The 23,945-nt window shown below is 36.7% G+C and overlaps 1 protein-coding gene across 2 annotated transcripts in view; it reads right to left on the bottom strand.

Annotated features, from left to right (window-relative positions):
* DPYSL3 (dihydropyrimidinase like 3) overlaps positions 1 to 23,945 on the bottom strand; it is a 609,221-nt gene that overhangs the window by 351,985 nt on the left and 233,291 nt on the right. Inside the window, exon 1 of one of the 2 annotated variants that reach the window (XM_053717145.1) lies at positions 6,744 to 6,952. The exons of the other annotated variant lie outside the window; for it this stretch is intronic. Coding sequence (XP_053573120.1) covers positions 6,744 to 6,782 — 39 coding nt within the window. The 5' untranslated portion in view covers positions 6,783 to 6,952. Of the gene's footprint in view, positions 1 to 6,743; positions 6,953 to 23,945 lie in introns of those variants that run through there. 2 annotated transcript variants of the gene reach the window in all.

Raw genomic sequence — 23,945 nt, 5'->3', positions numbered from 1 at the left:
CCAATACCCTAGATACATTTAAAAATAGTCTGGATACATTTCTGTATATAAACAAAATTAATGGATATTATTGCTAGTATTAAATGGATCATCTTTTAGTGGGGTTATTTAAGCTTAACTGGAGCTTTTTGTAAGTATTTTAGATATGTATAGGTGAAACTTGATGGACTTCGGTCTTTTTTCAACCTTATCTACTATGTTACTATGTTGCTGACAGATACCTACTCCAGCGTGCTCTTGTTTGTGTAAAGGGTCTTTTCATATGCAAAAGAAGGGGGAGGGGGGAGTGTCTTATTTCCTACTTGCAGTGGGCTTTCCGGCTACCTTTTCAACAGAGCTAAACTGAGAGCTTCTAAGTAAGTTTTTAAACAGTTTTATACTGGATTTTTATATCAGTATCTGTGTAAATTAGTCTTTATAGTGGTGTCTATTACATGAAGTTATATGAAAATTGGTGTATACTGTCCCTTTAATAATGTACACTGCACGCCTAAAGCAGTAAGGTATAAAGAAATAGTGCAGTCTCACCGGCGAGTATAAGAATGTTACAATTAAAAATATATATTAGTTTGCAAGTAAAAACACATAATTATTATTTTCTTAAGGTGTATATATATATTTTATAATAAAAGATGTATAATCCTAATTGGTATTGTCTGTTCCTCCACCCACCTTCATTTCCTCTTTTGGCTGGACTGGGAGGCATAGAACACTCCCACCCACTCTCTTCTAAGAGTTTATCTAAGAGTTAATCTAAGTATTTGTTTTCTCAAACTTTGTATTAATAAGAGTTGGTGTAAATAAAAAGAGATTTAAGAGTTAATCTAAGTGGGCCAGCATAACATTGCAATAAAAGCATTACTATATGAACTAATTTAACCCTTTTACAGATGGATTAAAAACAAAAAAGTTACACATATACTTTTTTAATGGCAAATATTAAATATATATGGCATTTTATTAGTTAAGGTTTACCATCACTTTAAAGCCTGGCGATATGCCGGATAAGTCACTGTCGTTAAGGGGTGTCCCTTAATCAACTCAAAGGAGTTAAACATATTGTTAATCAGTCATTTTCATTGTTTATTGGCAGCACTATTTTCGTTATCATTTAGATAAAAATGGGCGCTGTTTTTAACATGTACCAGTCTGTTTTTCTGATCACATTCCAAATTCTCAATGAGGACATTTTATGGTTTTTTTCACACAGTAACGATGTGAAGCTTATGGAATAATAAGAAGTATTATTGGATTGTGATCACTGGAAAAACACACAATACTAGACAAAGTTCACAAAACAATATCTACTGATAACATGCTTAAAGGGACAGTATACACCAACTTTGGTATAGCAGCATGTAACAGACACTACTATAAAGAAGAATATACACAAATACTGATCTAATAATCCAGTACAAAATATTTTTAAAACGTACTTAGAAGCTGTTGATGAGGTTAGGCTGGGACACCCACTGAAAAGGGCTGAGAAAGCAGGAAGAGAAGGCCCTTCCCCCTTCTCCTGCATATGAAAACAGCCATTACACAGACAGGAGCAAGCAAGAGTCTGTAGACTTGGGTCTACATCTGATACTTTGGGGCTTGGTTAGGAGTCTTATAATCAGCACAATGTTATTAAAAAAAAAAATAAGCAAAACTGTACATTGTTACAAAAACACTCCCTGATGGGCTATATAAGCTGATCATCTACAAAACATCTATGCAAAGACAAATCTAGTGTACACTACAATGTCTCTTAAAGTGACTGTAAAGTTTCATGAATGAGTGCCCGTTTTTTAAAAATACTATTAAAAACAGGGGCACTTTCATTCATGAAACTTTACATTGCAGTGTATTTTTACAAATACTTACCTTTTTCTTCAGCAAAGCCGGATCGGCGATCCCCCGCCCGCTTCTCATGCTGTACCTCACGAGATGGACGCTCTGGGGTGCACGCCATGATTGAAGGAAGCCGGTTTCGTCATTGCTGACGTAAGTACAGAGGAGCTGCGGGCGGGGGATCGCCAATCCGGCTTTGCTGAAGAAAAAGCTATGCATTTTTAAAAATACGCTGCAATGTAAAGTTTCATGAATGAAAGTGCCCCTGTTTTTAATAGTATTTTTTAAAAACCAGGCACTGATTCATGAAAGTTTACACTCACTTTAAAGATTGTAATGAATTAGCGTGACTGTTTATAGTAATGCATTTTTTATTTTCCTTTAAAGGACATTCTAATAAAAAAATGAAATGCTCTTTTTTGTCATTTTTGCATTAGTATCAATTCCTTACTATGGGGTCAATCATAATGCTTTCAAAAGCACTTATGGGCTCAATTTATCAAACAAAAGGAGAATTCTCTGTGTTATTATCCTATGTGTTCTCTTCAGCTCTCCTTTAGAGAAGCACATCTGTTCTCTCAAATTTATCAACAAAATATTGTTTTTTTTATTTGCGCTTCTCTATAGGAGAGCTGAGGAGAACTAAAGATACATTTATCTAGTCGGATTAGTATTTATCATTGAAAATAAGCAATTAGCGCTGCAGAATCTGTTGGCGCTCTACAAATAACCGATAATAATAATAATGTAAGTCATATATAAACCAATAAAAATATTTATACAGCCCCCTAGTAGCTTTGTTAACGCCCCTCTTCAACAAACTCTCATGGAAGAAAATAGATCTACATTTTCATTGTTTTTGTGCTTCAATTTTAGCGCTTCTTTTATCTTATTGTTATTCCCCAAAATATATCATTTTTGCATTCTGTTATATATTATTTTTGTGCTCCATTATATATTTTTTAATCCCCCAATATAAATTATTATTGGGTTCCAATAAAATTATTATTGCGCTATGTTATAGATTATTTTTGCACCTTGTAGAGCCCTTTTTTTGTAACATTGCTTCTACTACTGGTAGAGAATAGATTTCTAATGCTGTTCTCCACAGTAGCTATGGAGAACCTTAATACAGGAACTTAGAGGAACATTAAGTCCTCTATTGGCTCGATTTATCAAGCCCTTCGCCTCACTATGTCTGCAGGTTCTTAAAAGAGAACCTGAAGTCAGTATTTATCAAGCAGTGGTCATCAGACAGCTGCTTCCTAGCCTCTTCTCCACCTCTTAGGTTGAGAATATCAACCTCCCTGGTCACGTGCGACCAGGGAGATTTACAGCTCATGCCCGCAGGTGCATGATTCAGATAGATTCAGATTCATGATTCAGATAGAGCATGAAATCAACTTTCTAATTTACTCCTATTATCAATTTTCTTTATTCTCTTGCTATCTTTATTTGAAAAGGTAGGAATGTAAGCATAGGAGCAGGCCCATTTTTGGTTCAGCAGCCTGGTAGTGGCTACATTTAGACACCAATCAGCAGGCGCTACCAAGGTCCCTTTAAGCAAAAATGTTTCTAGTAAAAGTTGTCACTGTATTGCTGATATATTTTATGTGCATGTGACTGGCGAGCATAAAGCTGGGGGTCATGAGTACCCATACTCGCTGCTTGCATTTGATCAGTGATATCATTAACCAATCATAAGAGTAAGAAGCTCAATTTTGACAGCCCATCTCTCTACAATCCTGATTAGATAGCACAATTACACAATTTGAACTGCTACATACTTTTATAAATAGGGTGTTGAAGGCAGTTAACTGTGGTGGGGGGGATCATGTCAGTCAAAATAGGTAAATGCAGTTGGGGAAATAGCAAGTTAGAGGGGACTGGTTCAGCCAGTTGTGAGTTGATGTTGTAGTCAAGATTTTTCTCTGAAGGGTTTGGGGAAGGCCAGAAAGACATAGCTAAAGTGTGGTGTGGGAAAGTAGTTTGGGGAAAAGTGTTGTAAGGATTCACAAGCACCACAGTTATGAGTGGGTTCAGAATCACCCTGGCAACTAGTCCCAAGTGGAATTATTATTTAATCACCCACATATAGTATGTTGTTACTAAGTGGTGTCAATACGGTCCACTCAATAAAATGGAGCCACTATGGGAAAAAAAATCATACAGACTTAATTATAGTGGCCAGCATAGCATTTAGCCCTAAGGCTGTAAAAAGTAAAAAGCTTTTAACTAAGCTATGCATTGATCTTAGATTTATTTTTTCTATGTGTCAACATTCTTTTCAGCTATACATCAGCCACCTTTACTGTTGTATGAAATTATGGTCTTTGTGATAACATAGGGAAATGTGTTTTGTGGCTATTATCAGTGGTTTTCTATGTATTATTTTCTAGTCTAGATTGACTTACAGTTAAACAAAATCATATAATGCAGGTAATTCTTCAGTATGCAGCATGTGTTTTTGCTATGAAAACCATCCATTCACTATATGAAAATATATCATTAAAAAGAGAAAGTATATTTATATTCATTGTACTATACCACTGTTATTTTTCTCCATTTTTTTTTCTAGAGTAACAGGAAAATAAGATTCATGACTAGGAAAAAAAACATGATTTATTTTCACCACTGAAAAATTCATTTGGGTGTGGCAGATCAGCAAGACATCTTCAAAAGCGACAATATCTAAGTAATAGGGCCTTTGCAGCATACATAGACTGTATGTACAAATTAGCAGCAGAAGACTATCCTCTCTCAGGAGAGAAAACTCAAGGGACAGGGTGTGGTATTGTTCAAAATCAACAAAGACCATGTTCTGTTTTTTTGTTTTTTTTTAGATGAGGTGCAGACCAATAGAGTGCTATTTATACTATATACATACACAGTCACACACACATATGTGTATATAGATACAAACACAGTATTACAAAAATCCACAATTTTCAATATAATCAGAAAAAAAGGTGAGAGGCATTCATTGCAAAAAGATGTTTAGAAATGTGAACACAAATATCTAGGAATGTTTCATTTCATAGCATAGGGATCAACTGCACAATTACACTTTGTGTTTATCTTGTAATTTTGTTGGAAATAACTCACAAAATGATTAAAAACAGTCTGCAGCAAGTTATTGTAGGTAATTTAATTGATATGATAGCCATAGTGTGCTCCTGTTTGGATCGAAAGCCAGTTAAATGCTCCATCCACATATTTGGCTTCCCAAGATGGATGCTGATGAAGACTTACCAAGCATGGCATCAGAAGCTCTGTGCCTAACAACGCTTGTTAAATATAAAAGAATGCAAGAGATTGTCAAAATGCTGCAGAAGATTGCTGTCGGATGACTGCACCTGCTTGGCTTTCTAGTCAGATGTACAAATCTCCAGCTAACCACTGAAACACAACACCAGCAGTTAATAGTTCAGCTGGCTGCATATACTGGATTTGTACGCACCTGATTGTGTGCTTTAGTACATAGAGAATATTGTACTCCAGTAATTTCCCTAAACTGTATATGTCTAGCCTGACACTGCAATGCATCTCAGATTTCTGCAGATTTTACATAAAATGAGCTATAGCTACATATATATATATGTTCAAATAAAGGAATGAAATTCACATTAAATGATGCTGCTTGTACTTGTATTTACAAGGCTATTGGTTTATTTTTAAAGGGTTGTACTGCAAGATGCTCTGAACATGACTGCACTGCTAAATTGTGCTTTGTGTATAGATCACTCCAATCACCCCCGTTCAATTAAGAATTAAAATACAAGAAATCATAATCTCCTACTAACTGGAGATCCCAATAAGCAAAAAATCTCTTTATTGTATAGCCAGTAAATCAGTGATTCCTGCCCATAAACCCACTTTCCCTTTGTCTGGATTGTAAAGATGGAGTAGCTACCTATTCCACTCCCAGTGCACCCCCCACAAAAGGTCTAATTAAATTCAGTAGAGACAAAGCACAGCTGCACATCTTGCATCTGACAATAAAGGCCAGGCCAGTAATAGAACACAAGGATGCTGGGAGGTTGTCTGTAAAGAAATGCATTTCACTAGTCATAAATCATGGAAAGCCTTAAATGACTAAAATGTAATGGAAATGTTTAGCAGGGAGAAAGAAGATGCATCCATAAATAATGGCATGGGGTCCAATCCTATTTATCCTGTGATGGTGCAGGAAGGACCTCCCCTTTACCTGCTGTAAATGTCACATTTTATCTTGCAATAAAATCACAGCAAAATATGACAATTATATTTTTGAAATCTATGAAAATATATACTTTATTATAGATAAACTTAACGTGTGTAGACATGTATGCTCCTTTACAGATATACTGCATACATATGCACACATACATAAAATAATTAGCAAAACAACAAAAAATGCAAACGATACTTGTAAAGTTGCATTTGCATTATACAGACACCTGTCAGATATACACTGTAATATGCATCAAATGATAGTGACTAGGCTGCTTGAGTTATAAATCTTTGCACTGATCTTAATACAGCTAGGTCAATTTCACCTTCTTAGTATAATCCTTTGGCAGCTACTGGGTTCATGCAGAATCATACAATTTAATTTAAAATGAACTGATTTATTTTCTTTTTTTTTTAATATCTCGCTAAAACAAGCAGAATGACATATATTTACCAAAGTACACAACTGAAAGCAGCACTCCTCTTGGTTCATCTGATTTACATTATAGATACATATGTGGTTACACATATACGTTTGCGTTGTTATAAATATTTAGGTGCATTTTACTACAGTAATAATAAAGGACAACTAGCTACTGAAGAGAATCCATGCAAAATACTGGTGACGACGACGCATAAATATAGATTACAGAGATATGCAGAAGATGTACGAATAGATATTGATGGGGACTTACAGTTATCCTGGGAATGTTCTTCTTGCCCTGGTAAGACATGGTCTTTCGCACACACTTCCTTCGGTCTCTGCAACCGGCTCTTTCTTTCTCTGCTTTCCCTGACCGTTTTACAGTAGATCAGGTTAAAGGAATGATGTTTTTTTCCCTTAGCTGCCTCAGACAATAGTAAATCCCTTTTTGCAGTGCCAGCTGGGACTGTGCAAACAGAAAGAGAGAAGATGCGACTCCTCCCTCCCCAAGCCCGTTGTTGCCTCACCCACTTCTCTGCTCTGCATCTGCTGTTCGCTTCTTCAAGCACCAGAGGGCGCTTGGTACACTGCATATTTCTTTACTGAACCTAGATAGCCCTATAGTATACATAAAAATGTCTTACGACACGAAAATAAAATACCAATTCGCATGTAGACACACTAGCCCATGGGTGTAAAATGCATTATTTGATTAATTAAAACGTGTCGAACTAAAATTAAAAAAAATCACGGTACGTATAGTAACGAATTTTATAAAGAATTGACAAAATCAGTGCATGCGACCCACCATGATTTATTACACAGTGTGAGTGTTAGGTAAATGCACACATATGTGACTGAAGTATTAATTTTTACTGTCACTTTGCCTAAAATTATCATGCATAGGAGCACATTTATTTAATTTCACGTCTTACTAAAAAAATCTATAAAATTCAAGGGCTGGTAGTTACTGTCTATGGTAAACTGCAAAATATACAGTTATTAAGCCATAAGAGATATAAACATTTCAATATCACCATTAAAAATTGAATGCTGATTTAAACTTAACCATGGCATTCATGGACCTGGGTCCTGTGCATTAATGAATATGCAAAGGACAAAAGGGTGAAGCAAATGCTAAATATAAGACAGCAAATTATGGCTGGGCCTAGTTACTTTAGCATTAAAAAATAACCACCCTTGGTTCATTGGTTTCCTCTGTGGCACAGTTTTCCTCTGAGACACCAAATTGCTGATTTTAAAAAAAAACAGACATATAAATAATTTAGCTCAGAGAAAATATATTGGGAACAAAAGAAAGGAACAGCTGTCACTCATACTGAGGGTGTAGAAAGAAGACTAATTGTAAGCCTTGAGAACAAATTTTCAAATTAGAGATAAATATTGCACAATGTATACTCCATGACAGTACAAATGAGTATGGAATATGATATTCAAAACCTCTCTGTCAGGAAATCACAAATTTATTTGAAAATTAGGAATTGGATGGAATATTAAGTGGATAAATGTTGTAGATTAGTCTGGGAATGATTTACATATTGATATTTCAAGCAATCATGAGTACATAGCTCCTGAGATTTATCAACCCTGTTTTTGGGAATGCTGCTATAATTTATAAGGGCTAGCCAGTTGGACCATCTACTCACTGATTTGATTAAAACGATCTATTGTTAAACAAAAAATCAAGGAGAGGGATTATGGACCACTGTATCCTAGACACAATATTATCTTTTACTAGCAAAATCAGGCTTTCCTATAGAAGCCATAAAACAGGTTTACTCAAATAAATAATTGCAATTTACTATGAGCAGACCTCTATGTTTCCATAGGGTGTACATATTGTCAGCCAGCCAATCACCATAGTACCAGTAGTCAACGTGACTTAAAGGAAAAGGAATAAATACATTCAGTGGCTTTGTTTCAACATTTTAAATAAACATATTTGTTATTATTTTATTTTTTTTATTTAACTTAAAGGGATAGAAAGGTTGAACTTGATATGTGCATGGGAGTATTTAAATATAAAATAGAAGCAATTTTGCAGTATACTTCCATTAGCAAAAATGCTTCTAGTAAAAGTTATTACTGTTTTTCTGTAGCATACGCACATATGCTGTGAGGGTCTGTGCACCAGTATTCAAGCTTACAGAGCTATCAGTGGTGTATTAAAGGGACACTGAACCCAAAAATGTTTCTTTCGTGATTCAGATAGAGCATGACATTTTAAGCAACTTTCTAATTTACTCCAATTATCAAATTTTCTTCATTCTCTTGGTATCTTTATTTAAAAATGCAAGAATGTAAGTTTAGATGCCGGCCCAATTTTGGTGAACAACCAGGGTTGTCCTTGCTGATTGGTGGATAAATTCATCCACCAATAAAAAAGTGCTATCCAGAGTTCTAAACCAAAAAAAAGCTTAGATGCCTTCTTTTTCAAATAAAGATAGCAAGAGAACAAAGAAAAATTGATAATAGGAGTAAATTAGAAAGTTTCTTAAAATTGCATGCACTATCTGAATCACGAAATATTTTTTTGGGGTTCAGTGTCCCTTTAAGTCTCTCATGTCTCTCTAAAAAGGTGTGGTGTTTAAATACTGATGCACAGGCCCTCACAGGATATGTGTGTATGCTGCAGAAATACAGTAATAAGCTTTACTACAAGCATTTCGCTTAATGAAAGTATATTGCAAATATGCTTCAATTTCATATTGAAATGCACCCATGCACATTTCAATTTTGACCTTTCTATCCCTTTAAAGGATTACTTTCTGTTGTTCTTTTTCATTCAATAAAATATTATATTTTAATTAAACAACATTATTTCATACTAACTGACCTGCATTATTGCCAAAACGAAGCTTCATAACGGTATAAAATGTACAAAATATATTTGCAGATGACGTCACCTAATCACTCCCACTATTTTCGGCACTGCGTGTCTAACATAATTAAACCAATGAAATAACATTTTAACGCATATCATTATCAAATAAATCTTCCCTAATACGCAGGCGCTTCAATGGCGATCTAATGCGCATGCGCAATAAGAACTATTGAAGCCGACTTTACCCACAGACCAATTACAAGCGACGCTTGCACATTAGGTAAAAAAATCAATGTAATCAGTTAGCTAGACTTTCTATACCCCAAACAAACACTATCTGCTCTTACATGTGTCGCCCGGTTTATTATAAGCTTAAGTTATATAAGTTATAAGTTATATTATAAGATTATATAAGCCTTATCCTACAAGACTGACCTCTGTCAAAGCGCAGATCAATCGAGTGATGTGCGTTCAATAGAGCGGGTCTAGTCTGATACAGGCAGTGTTTGAGCGAGTGACGTTTTCGATGACGTCGCACAAACTTGCGCATGCGCACAAACAAAATTTGCCGACATTTTGAAACCTGGGTTATGTACACGGATTGGCAAGCAGCTAAGTATACGAATGGAGTGGGTTTGGAAAAATTAAAGGATTAGAAAACGGATTACTAAGAAACGGTAAATATAATTAAATGTAATCATATTGAAAAAGTTTTTATTTTGTAGAGTTAATTTATAGTAGCCATACTAAAAAAGAACTTACAGTGACCCTTTAATAAGAGAGATTAGATGACTTAAAAAGATTTTTTTTAAAAGTGAGTCTGTCATCATAAAACTTTATTTAAATATAATAAGACTCGACCACGGCTATAAAAATGATTTATATATAATATTACTATTTCAATATATTGTCTTTCAAACAAGTTTAGTTGCCCATCACTGGCTTCACAAACTCTTTATATAACTCTGTGTGTACTATATACTATCTATCTATGTCTCAATGAATATTGTGCTTTTAATGTCAGTCTTATAAACAATGATCTTAAAAATTATGGTGAGCTCTCAGCCTTCCTAAAACTCCCTGAAAAACACTGTTTATTGTTAATGATACATGTAAAAAGGATACATTGTTTTCCAGCACAGGGACAAACCCCTTGAAAAGCTTCTTCAGTAGGTTTATTTTAACTAACTTGCTGTAGCTACTTAAATATAGATATATAAATGAACTCATACACTAATTACATTTGTGACATGTTGCAGGGTCGTTGTTTTTATCCTGTATGTTGCATTCTAGCTTCTCTTGGATTTCTGGATTAACCACATATGTCAGAGCAAAACTGCACCAAAAAGGGCAAAATAAATAAATAAACATTTTCTGGGGGATTTCATTTTGAGTTTAATGTCCAATTAAGAGAAAACATAAGGAATGGATTTGGGGATGGGGTAAATAAAACAGATTGTGGCCTATGCTTCTAAAAATGGGTTGCACTTGCTCAGGGTCAAATGATCACATATTTCTGAGTGGATTTACATGAAGCACTTTATTTAAAAGCAGTGATTTCCTCTTTCTAGAGTGTTTTCTTACAACCTTCTGGATAGCTTGGAGCTGAACTGACAGACCTTTTATAGCCTATTTTTGATGTGTAACCACCCAGGAAGGATGGTATTGTAGTTCCTTGCATCAGGATACTTCAAAACTGCTTGACCATGGCTTGTAAACCTTCCCTTTCTGCATGCGTACACATTATATTAGATTAGAGCATGAAAGTCAAAATGATACTTTCATGATTCATATAGAGCATACAATTTAACTTTTCAATTTACTTCTATGATAAAATTTAGAATCAGATTGCACTACTGGGAAATAGCTGTCGATTGGTGGCTACACAGACATACCCCTTATTATTGGCTCACCAGATTTGTTCAGCTAGGTCCCAGTAGATGTCGCTTTAGAGCTATATGTATTTAACTATGTTGTTAACTGCTATGTAGGGGGTTAAACACATAGTTATATTATATATGCACTTCAATGTAATTTTTAAAGACAATTCATTAATTAGTAAATCTTTTATTCTAGGTATAAAGTTTGCCAATAAGTTCTCCTGATGGTAGAACTAGCTAATAATGATTTTGGCTTCTCCTGACTTCTCTCGAAAGCTTGAATATCATGAACTGGCAGATGTTTATGTTTTAAACAATAATCAGATACAGTTGGTAATATTAATTACTTACAAATAGTTCTACTGATTTCTTGGATTGTTTCACATGATCAGTTAGTCTGCAAAAGAACTTTGTATTTTAATCTAATAAACTTTAAATGCCAACTGCTATGAAAGTAACCGTGAATTTCTAAAATTGCTTGCTTGATTTAGTTCTGTCACAATGACTCTAATTATTTTAATACTGTTCTCTTGTTCATTAGTTTATCTATTTGCAACTTTATACTCAGTTACCCTTGATTGTCATATATTGAATGAGTGACAAGGGACAAATGTGTATAACTATGCTCGTGGTCGGATCACAACCCTGTACATATTACTCTGCGCTCCCGTTTGGACCTTCAGCGTCTCTCAACGTGGCGCTTGCACCCACATTTATTTACAAACCCCGGGACAGAAACAACTATTGCCAGGGACCTAACAGAATTTTTAATCCTAAATGACACTGGTGAAGTGGATGATTTCACTTTGTGGGCCACGTTAAAGGCGTACATCAGAGGGTCGTTTATAAAAATAGCGGCAGCCGAGAAAAAGCGTAAAGGAGACACTTTAGCGCAGCTTACTGTGAGTCTTCGCAAAATTTCTGAGGAGCATAAGGTGACTCCCACAGCTGTGCTGTCTAAGAGGCTAGCAGACCTCAAAACACGGATAGTCCACCTAGAAACCGAGAGGTCAGCCGTAAGGCTCTTACGGCTTAAAGAAATCTACTACCACAAAGGTAATAAGGCCGATAGGCTTCTTGCCAATAGGCTGCGCCAAAAAACTGCAGCAGCACGCATTCCCCTGCTGAAGGTAGACGGACAATACGTCACAAAACCAACTGATATTGGCAATGCCTTCGCAGATTATTATGCTTCTCTCTATAATCTGAAGCAAGGGGGCTTGACTCTGCCTCCAACATCTGAAATTATTGACACATTCCTGACCACGCTAAACCTTCCTTCGGTTCCCTTGGATCGCATTGACTCTCTGCAGGGCCCCATTCTACCAACAGAAATTAAGATAGCCATCAAGTCCCTCAAAGCTTTCAAATCCCCGGGACCAGATGGTTTCTCTGACTTATTTTATAAGAAGTTTCAAACTCAGCTGATCCCTATTCTAGGGCGACTTTTTTCACTAGCAAGGGCGCGGGGAACTTTCCCAGCGGAGTTTTTGCAGGCTACTATTATCACCCTCCCGAAGCAAGGGAAGGACTCGACACTTTGTGGAAGTTATAGACCAATTTCACTACTGAATCTTGATGTCAAACTCTATGCTAAAATTCTAGCCTCGCGCCTTAACTCCTTACTACCTATGCTAGTTAACCCTGACCAGGTGGGCTTTGTCCTGCGGCGTCAGGGCCCAGATAATACCAGAAGACTCCTAAATATTTATTTTGAGGCTCATAGACTGCAGCTGCCCTGTGTCACCCTGTCGTTGGACGCCGAAAAAGCCTTCGACAGGGTGAACTGGGATTATATGTTTGCCGTTTTGCGACGATTCGGCTTCCCAGAGTCCTTTATCACGGCAATTACGGCGTTATATTCTAATCCGTCGGCAGTGGTTAAGGGCCTAGGATTCTGCTCTAAGTCCTTTTTGATAACGAATGGTACGAGACAGGGGTGTCCTCTGTCTCCACTCATATTTGCCTTTATGATGGAACCCCTCGCTGCGGCTATCCGATCATGTCCCCAGATCAAAGGAGTTTCTATATATCAGACGGAGCAGAAAACAGCCTTGTTTGCAGACGATTTAACAATACTCATTTCTGAGCCTCTTACATCTCTCCCCCACTTGTTCTCCCTGCTGGACAGATTTGCCCTGGTTAGCTACTATAAATTAAATGTGCTCAAAACGGAAGCTTACGCGATCAACATATCTGAAGAGTCTCTTAACACACTAAAAAACACATATAAGTTCCTATGGTCCACATTGCATATCAAACATCTCGGGGTATATTTATCCCATAATGTTTCTGAGATGATAGCCTTGAACTTTATTCCCCTGTTATCGGATGTAGAGAAATCTACAGGCACGTGGAATGTTCCATCACAATCATGGCTGGGTCGGATAGCGGCTTTTAAAATGAGTCTTCTCCCAAAACTTACTTACTTGTTTCGCTCCTTACCCATTCCAATCCCTAGGTCCACAATTTATAAATTCCAACAATTGTGCAATAAATTCATTTGGCGCAACAAGGTCCCGAGACTAGCTACCAACATCCTACAACAGCCCTTGTTGGCTGGCGGGGCGGCGGCCCCCAATATCTTAAAATATCATGAGGCAGCCAGGTTGTCCCATGTGACCCAGTGGAACTCGGTGTCGGTGAGCCGGTGGGCTGAGATTGAGCAAGCATCCCTTCCAGCGGGGTACACCCTGAGAGATCTACCATGGATCCATAAGCACTCTAGGCCACCTGGCCTCTTGATGAACCCTATCATAAAATCTAATTTGCGGTTCTGGGATAAAATACACAACCTTCCGTCAGTAGCGCCTCATCCTTCCCCGTCGCACTCGTTACGAGGGCTGCTATTGTCTTTGCCAGATTCTCATCCTAATCTATGGCTTGTTTTAGGCTTAACCAAGCTAACAGACCTCTATACTGGGGATAAATTAATCACCTATCAAGATTTTCTTCGAAAGTTTAACCCGCCTTCTATCTTGCACTTTGAGTTCTGGAGACTACGTAGTCTCCTTTTGTCGTGGGGCTTTGATAAGGGTCCTTTGCGAACCAAAACCATTTGGGAAATAAAATGGGACTCTCCGTCCTCCTCTACCAGACTCCTATCTGTCTCGTATCATGTACTCCTGAATCCTCCGGTCTTTTACAAATCTCCTCCGATACGACACTGGGAGTCTTCTTTAATGGTCTCACATGACCCTCGCCAATGGCAAGAAGCAGTCCAATTAACCAAAAAAGCTATACACTGTATTTCACTATATGAGTTGTTTCTCAAGGTCTTGCTACAATGGCATATGACCCCTATTCGTCTTTTTAAAATATTGCCCGTTAATTCACCTAAGTGTTGGAGAGGATGTGATGATCTGGGAACCCCTCAACATATATGGTGGTCCTGCCCACAGATTCAGCCGCTTTGGCAGAAGGCAATCCAATTTTGCTCTTCCGGGGGCATTCATCTACCTATGTCACCAAGTGCATGTCTGCTTCATATTTTGCCTAGGCAGCTGACCCTGCCTCAAAAATTGTTTTGTATTTACCTATTCTTAGCCGTTAAGCTGGCTGTGGCCCGCATGTGGCTACAACGTACCTCACCCTTATGGGAACAAGTGACTGACATATTAAACTTTGTGAGGAAAATGGAGTCCTATGTCTCACACATTCATGGATCTGCAGATCTCCAAATCAAAATTTGGGAGTATGGCCCAAAGTAATTCTCGCTGTATATACCACAGGGCACTCACAGACCCTGCACACTGTATTACTCTAGCCCCTCCTGAATACTTTCACCTGCCCCACCTCCTTCCTACCCTCCCTAGTATGAATCCAACTCTCCCTGCCTTCTCCCCTAAACCCCCCCTATAACCCCTTTTTTTTTTTTTTTTCTCCTCCCCTCTCCCCCTAACTGATAGCTAGACACAGTCATTATCTGGATCAGTTGATATACTTGCTTTGCAACACAGTATGTTTATGCTTTGATGTTGGTAAGAACAGCCATGCTTAGACTCTTATGTTTTATGAAAATGCTGCCTTAATTAGATAACTAGCAACATGTTTGGCTTTTTGAAGAAGCCAACAGTTGGCCCCCATATCTGTTGAGATGGGGGTATAGCTGATAACCCATAGGCATTTGCTTTCAGCATTCAGTGTTCTCTTTTGTATCTTTATTATTATGCATGTCTGTTCTACATATTGTAATTTCCAACTAGTACCGTACTCTGTACTACTGATATTCAAATGTACGCTTTTGATGTTCTTATGTTTACTCATTTATTGAAATAATAAAAATTATTATATATAAAAAAAAAATGTGTATAACTACCAACCACCAGAAAGTTCCCAGTAGTGCATTGCTGTGTTGGGGATATGTAAAGTATCCTGTTGAACAAAGGATACCAATAAAACAAAATACATTTAATAATTGTAAAAGTATTATAAAATTACATTCATGAATGTTTAATGTTGACCTTTATGTCCTTTTAAAGGAGGACACTTATGAAAAATACATGTTGCAGGGTTGTTATAAAAGTCTGTTAGTTCAAAACTAAATAATAGTCTGTTATAAGACCCCTGCCATATTTTTAACAAGTCATTTAAAGCGGAAATATGGCAAACCTTACCATAAGCATATAGCAAACAAACTAATCAATTGAAGAAGCAATAATACTCCTAACACACATTCACACGCATATGTACACATACTTATTTGCAACATATTTTTATTAGAAATCATATATGCAGAATTCAAACTTTGGTATTAAAGGGGCAGTCTAGTCCAAAATAAACTTTCGTGATTCAGAAAGGGCATGTAATTTTAAACAACTTTCCAATTTACTGTTATCACCAATTTTTCTTTGTTCTCTTGGTTTTCTTAGCTGAAAGCTAAACCTAGGAGATTCATATGCTAATTTCTTATACCTTGAAGGCTGCCTCTATCTGAATGGATTTTGACAGTTTTTCACTACTAGAGGGCTTTAGTTCATATGTGCCATATAGATAACATTGTGCTCATGCACGTGGAGTTGCCTAGGAGTCAGCACTGATTGTCTAAAATGCAAGTCTGTCAAAAAAACTGAAATAAGAGGGCAGTTTGCAGAGGCTTAGATACAATGTAATCACAGAGGTAAAATTATATTACTATAACTGAGTTGGTTATGCAAAACTAGGGAATGGGTAATAAAGGGATTATCTATCTTTTAAAACAATACAAATTCTGGTGTAGACTATCCCTTTAAGGCAGTGCTTTCCAAACTGTGTGTCGTGACACATTAGTGTGTCAGCGGCAGTGTGTAGGTGTGTCCCTGCTTCAGCACAAATTTTTGGTTTCCGACTTTCCGCCTGCCTGCTATGCATATCACATGGTTGACATATGATTGATAACTAGTGGAAACTTTAGAATAAATGGGTTTAGGGAGTAGCAGTATTAGCCAGAGTTAAGTAAATACCAAGTAGTGTCTATGTTATTATTTAATTGAATATGTTGCATCCATATATTATTGTAGACAGAACTTGTTGTGGGATGCTATTTTGGAGTAGCCACTGACAACTAGTTAAACTAATTGTAAAAAGAGAGATACAATAAAGTTTAAAGAAAAAGCAGTACCATAATTTTGCATATAGATTAACTCTGCAAATATAGAGATTATGAGAAAGTTATTAAAAATGTTCCATATCATTCATACAATTACTCTTTAATAAGGTCAACTAGGAACATCCATGCATACTGTAGCTTAAGCTAAAATTAAAAACACTGGAACGCTGTGGATTGCATAGGCAATCAATTACCAAAGGAATTAGTGAAATAATATATAACAGTCTAGGTCTAGAGATTCTATAGTAAGCTAAACCCTTACAATCCGAGGGCTGTATTAACTTTTAATCTATTGTAAATGGAAGACCAAAGGCTGTATCAATACATTTTATATTCTATTGGTTTTTACATTAACCACAAGAGTCAGCACATTAAAAGAACAAAACAGGAGAGACCAAGCTACTCCTGCCGGACCCCTGACGCGCGTTTCACGAACGCTTCCTATAGAATCTCTAGACCTAGACTGTTATATATTATTTCACTAATTCCTTTGGTAATTGATTGCCTATGCAATCCACAGAGTTCCAGTGTTTTTAATTTTAGCTTAAAGGGCCATAATACCCAAATGTTTAAACACTTGAAAGTGATGCAGCATAGCTGTAAAAAGCTGACTAGAAAATATCTTCTGAACATCTCTATGTAAAAAAGAAAGATATTTTACCTCAAAAGTTCCTCAGTAGCCACCTCCCATTGTAAAGGATTTCTAAGCAGCATTTTAGTCTGTCTGTCCTGGGACAGCTGAAAGGATGAGCCTCGTGAACTCTCATATTATTTCACCAATCAGGTAAAGGAAGCTTACTATGAAATCTCATGAGAGTTAAGTCAAATCTCATGAGATCACAGTAAGAGTTCATGACCTCAGCACTGCTGATGCTGATTGGCTGCTGTTCATTTCTTCATTTTTTTTTTTTTTTTTACCTGCAGCTGGGAGCAGCTGAGTATAACTTTTTACACAGAACTTACTCTGCTGAGCTGAGGAGATTGTGAGGTAAAATATCTTCCTTTTTTACATAGAGATGCTCAGGTGATATTTTCCTGTCAGCTTTTTACAGTTATACTGCATCAGTTTCAAGTGATTTAGCATATGAGTATTATGTCCCTTTAAGCTACAGTATGCATGGATGTTCCTAGTTGACCTTATTAAAGAGTAATTGTATGAATGATATGGAACATTTTTAATAACTTTCTCATAATCTCTATATTTGCAGAGTTAACCTATATGCAAAATTGTGGTACTGCTTTTTCTTTAAACTTTATTGTATCTCTCTTTTTACAATTAGTTTAACTAGTTGTCAGTGATAACTAATGGGTCACAGATCATCTTACCTATTAGCGCAGCTCAGCGGGAACTTAAACTATTCCCATTGGCGGCTTTAAGGGCACATTGGCTCGTGACTGCACGTGTAGTCTCCTCAATCGGCACGTGACTGCACGTGTAGTCTCCTCAATCGGCACGTGACTGCATGTGTAGTCATTGAGTGGGACAACTGCTTGATGATGAAATGTGAGTGTCTTTATATAATATTCCACAAAATATTCAGAAACTGTGTTCATCCCATCAACCTCATACATCTCATTAAAATAGTAAGTAGCTATTGGTGTTATTAAACTTTTTTTTTAATTCTTGTACATACATACTGTTACTTGTAAATACATTTTGTTATTATATAATTTATGTATGTGACCGTATCTCTTAGGTAATATCGGGCAGACTTGCTGTGCCTATGGCTCTTATCTGCCGTCAATATCTATGTTTTATGTTTCTTAAAACAAGTCAGTTTAACCTCTTGTTTGCTAGTACAACTGAATTACTGTGTCGTGAAATGATGTAGGTCTAAAAAGTGTGTCCCCAATATGAAAAGTTTGGAAAGCTCTGCTTTAAGGAAACGTTCACTGTCTGTGGGCTCCATTTATCAAGCTGCTATAGCAGCTTTGGAGCCCCGGTGTTTCAGGCTCATTCAGAGTGAGCCTGAAATGCTAATTAAGCAGCAGTGGTCTTAAGACCTCTCCATGACACTTTAGGTGGCAGACTGCAATCATCTGGATTGGCCGGGTCCAAGCAAGGAACGGCATTGCACAATCAGAGGATTGTGCAATGTTAAATGCGGGCAGCGTACCTCGTTTACCCGCCGAATGATAAATGGAGTCTTAAATGATAATGTTTTTGTTCCAAAGATTAGACAGTAAGGACTAACACTCTGTAACTTGATATAAACTATATGTAACATAATTTAAAAAAATAAATAAATGACCTGTCATTACTTTTTGTATATTACTGCCACTTTTGAGTTCTCTGAGTCATCATTATAAGAGATTTTAGTCTGCAGATTTATCGCTGAAGTTTTGCTTTGTTATTCCTTTATATTTATTAAGATTTTAGATTCATTCCATTCTTCTCCCTGTCAGTCATACTCTACACTAAACAGGAAATAAGAATGTCTGACACCGGTTTGGTATACCGCAAGTAGTTGTGGCATTCCCATAACACAAACAGCATAGTTGCCAACAGTCCATGATTTCCAGGGACAGTCCCTAGATTTTGTTTTATGTCCCTGGATTTTTTTTCTCCCTGGAAATGTCCCCTCCAGGAGATTTGGAGGGCTGTAGCTGAGCTGGGGCATATGTGACACGAGTTAATGGGGAGGAGCTGCCGTTAAAGCTGCGAGTGCAGCAAATACTCTAATTGATCACTCAGAGCATGTCTAGGCAGGGACTCCTTGCTGCACCTTCTCAAAGTGATCAATATATAAACTGCCACAAATAAGAAGAAAAAACACTTACAAACAGCTCCTCCACACTAGGTAAGGAGCTGTGCTGATTTGTTGTAAAAGAAGGGGAATTACTTGGCTACTACTGTAGATAATTTATTGTGTGCATCTTTACATTATTTAGTCTGACAGTGATCTTCATACTTTAACACTCTGCATTGTCTGCTGCTTACTGATTTTAGCATGAGTTTTAAACAAACACCACTTCCTACACACAGTGTAAAAATATGAAAATTGTTGTCAGGCTAAATAATACAAAAATCCATTTGTGCCCAACAGTTCACCCAGCCCAGTGCTGTTCATAATCACACAGTAAGATCAGCTGCACTGAGTTTTTGCTATGTCTTTCCTCCTGTTTATAGTAATTTGACACACTGCATCCTAGATCCTCCCTTGCACCTGTGCCTTCAGAGTGTCATTAGGAGTCCAGGAAAACTTAGGAAGCCTTACTGCTGGCTATTAGAACAGTGGGTCTAAGATAGTTTGTGTCACTTCAGTTCTGTGTGTCTTTAAGCACTCAGCTAAGCCCTGCAATAGTGTAATATATAGGGAAGTGATAATATTTAAGAGCTGGACAGTTAAAAACAATTAATTAGGAGATGGTTTATGTTTCATTATAACTTAACTGCCATAGTGCAATAATTTGTACTGTTAATTACTGTTAATAGTAAAAGTTTTGTAAATATATGTGCACATGTATTATTTGTTTAAATTAGACATTTGAAATACATTTTAACTAGTGCTGCAGACGGTTTTCCGTTTACTGGTACATATTCTAAAGTAAGGGAATTCTTTTTATTCTGTTTTTGCATATTGCTTTACTTCATTGACATCTCTTCGTATGACATCTCTTACTGTGATGTCACTGAATATGACAAATTACTGCAAAATATGAAATTCAAAGTTGGCAGGATTGCACTTTCTTTGGTTGGGAGATGTCTGTATTTTCAGTTCAGTTCTATCTAGGTAGCTTTACCTCTAATTAAAATGGTATTTTAAATATAATTAACTACTACTGAAATATTGTTATTATTATTGAATTGGTTCACATATTATTTGTCTGCCTAATTTTAATGCTGTGTCTTAACAATAACTATATGCCCAGAATGTGTTCTAGAGACTGGTATTGTCAAAATTATTGGGTAGGTGTAAGAGATTGGTGCTGCAATCTGTATCATAAACTATGGATAAGTCTAAATTATACTATTACTAGATAATGGGTGTATTTTGATTGCAGAACTTAGTGGGCGGAGCTCTGCTGCAAAGTGTCCCTGGAACTATTTTGAAATGTTGGCAACTATAAAACAGTAATGCTGCTTCAGAGTTATTTAGCACTCCCTCATAGTTGGGTTGTTGCACTACAATAGTGCTAATAGCCCCCAGCCTGTAACCTGGCAGAATCTGCATCTCTTGCAGACCTTCCTACGCCAAACCAATTGTCCTGGCTTGCCTGCACCAGAGCACTAGCTTAGTCTGCTTGTAGATGACCAGTGTATTGCTCACTACCTGGTATTTTTGACCTAATTCTGTGCTCTGACCACTGATTATTATGTTTGAGCTTCAGCTTTTTGCTATGCCTTGGTCACATGATCTATTGCTGTACTATAGTATTGGAATTGTTCTTGTATGTAATAAAGTTTGTTTATCTAACCTGGTTGTCACTCACAGCTACCTGTCACTAACTTCTGTCAAGCCCAATTTCTTTTATTGTATTTATACATCGGCTATAGTTACATACTTTTATTTTTCAGAACATGCCTATCAAGTTCTCTCAGAGTATGCATCTACCTGTCAATCTACCTCTCTCTCTCCCTCTCTCTCTCTCTCTCTCTCTGCCTCATTATCTTCTTGTATCTCTCTCTCTCAACTAGGGTTGCCAGCTGTGCTACATAAAAATACCGGACGACCTATAGGTGACTGGACACTGGACTTATCTGGGTTCACACAATGTCCCTCCAAAAGCTTCAGCTTAGGCCCCACCCTTGATCCCACCACATATATTTTTTACAACTAAGCCGTTATTTTATTCCCTTGGTTGCCAGTAACACATGTACATAGTAGTGATGCGAATCCTTGGCTGCCAGAAGTAAACAGGCAGCAATGATTGACACCCCCATGTTTGCCTGTAACACATATAATAGAAAATGCACAGTGTAACTTATTTTTTAACCATATTTCTAATGCATAAAGGCCTAGAAGGCCCTTTACATTTAGCTGACAGAGGTCTTTAAGCGTCCAGTATTTTAGTAGAGATTGTACTAGATAGCCTGCTAAAATACTGGACACCTTATTTGTATGGTTAAGATCAACTATAATTAAAATAAAATTGATACAGACATAAAGACTTCTAAATGTGGGGACTAATAAATAATGACAGACCTAGCACCTGTATTTTCCTAGCTACACTGCACATTTACATATTCTAATTAGTATGGCTGGTAACCGCAGAGGTAATCACATCATACTGAGATAATCCCAGTTCAAAGCAGTTCATGTCATTTTTATAATGGGAGTTTTGTTAGAACTTAAAGGGACAGTAAAAACCTTGTAATTACAAGACATTTCTGTTACAGTCCTATAGAATAACATATCAGCCAAGTGTAAACATTTGTTTAACAAAATAAAATTCTGTTTAGGGCAATTGGTTTTTAATATAAAAAATGCACCCAACACTCGCCGTATTAAGAGGAGCAAAATAAGTTTGAGTAGGCAGACAACAAGGCTAATCATTGCCATTAAATTAGTATAAAGTGAATTGTTTTACTGTTGTAATCTATTAAAGCAAATTAGGAAAAGATTTGATGCAGAGTTAGCTCTGATAAGTCAGCAGCATGCAACTCAATGTACAATTATCAGAGCTAACTTACATGAAAAGGGGCAAAATAAAGAATGAGTATATTACAAAGTTATTTTATTATGCATAATTAAAGCATCTTATTAAACTAACAGTCATGGTATAATGTGATGCCTGGTTGTCATGGTGACAGTCTTAGGGGAGTGGCTTATGTGATGCAGCAGTTATGTCACAAAACCAACTGACAACACAAAGCCTCCACCCTCATAACTGCTGCTAATTTTACTAGAGTTGCTAGACTGATCCTGCTGAGCTCCAGTAATCACTGATATGTAAATATTAGCATATTACAGTACAGCTAGTGCTTTACAAACACTGCTCTGTATATGTGCTGGTATGAAGAACAGTGACTACCTCCAACACAATGCAAATGGCAGTGGGAGCTGCAGGTATGAACACCAATTACTACAGGTAGTATTACCATGATCACCCCAAGTCAGTAACTGAATAATACTAAGTCATCTTTATATACATTGTAAAATAATACAGATAAATGACAGAAGTAATAGCTTAAACTTTGTAGGTTCCTGCAGACACCAGTACTCTGAGACAAAACATAGCATATAAACCCTACATAATAATGATCAATATTATCTTCACACCTTTATTTAAACTTCACACCTTTATTTAAAAATACATATAATTTAATAAATATTTTAATTTTTAAAATAATTATTTTAAGCATTTTATAGCATTATAAGTATTATAGTCATAACTATAGGACACACCAATGCCTTTCTGTGCTTCCTCTACATATCTTTATAAGACTTGCAGCTGGCAGTAAAGTCTTTAAATCCCCTTTAGGGATGTAAGAATTACTGCATCATTAGTCTGCAAGGACCTCTAGTAAAGACCTAGAATATAAACCCTACAGCATGGGTCTGCAATTTATACACTGCAAACTCACTGGTGCTGGACCATCATTAAACTCTGTACTGTAAGGTGCAGCATCTGATGCAGCTGTTTGTTCTGCTTGACCCGGATGAAGAAAAGGCAACTGGCGATCTGAAATAAATTCAGGTCAGACTGATGCACATCTGGCCAGCAGTATACGCGCTGATAGCCAATGTCCTTCAAGGATTTATATATTACTAAACTGTAAATATCTAAGGTAAGATTTTCTGAAATTAACAAGCTTGTAAGTAAGCAACACATTTCATTACCACACTAGATTGTAAATACAGATCCTGCTCCAAGAGCCTACAGACATGTGCAGTGAGGTCAGATCATTTCTCACATTTCTATTGTGCTTTTCCTGTACTTTCCCATTTTTAGCTTTAATTTGGTTCTGTATGTTTAAAGCTTTCTGTACTGTTCAAGGTTTATTGATTTAAGATATAAAAAATGATCTCTGTGACACTAGAGCTTGAATCATAACACCAATAATAAAGCATAATTACACTTCCACTGCTATAACTTTAATAAACTGATATTACATCAAATTGAGTGGCTTAAATCCACTCTCATTGCACGTATCTGTATAATGTAATAATGTTAAGGATCTTGGTGAAGAGAATACAATTATATGATTAATATGTT

The sequence above is a fragment of the Bombina bombina genome, chromosome 6, assembly GCF_027579735.1.
Source record: "Bombina bombina isolate aBomBom1 chromosome 6, aBomBom1.pri, whole genome shotgun sequence".
In the NCBI taxonomy this organism is placed as follows: Eukaryota; Metazoa; Chordata; class Amphibia; order Anura; family Bombinatoridae; genus Bombina; species Bombina bombina.
Note: the sequence above shows the minus strand (reverse complement) of the source record. Positions and strands in the feature narration are given on the sequence as shown.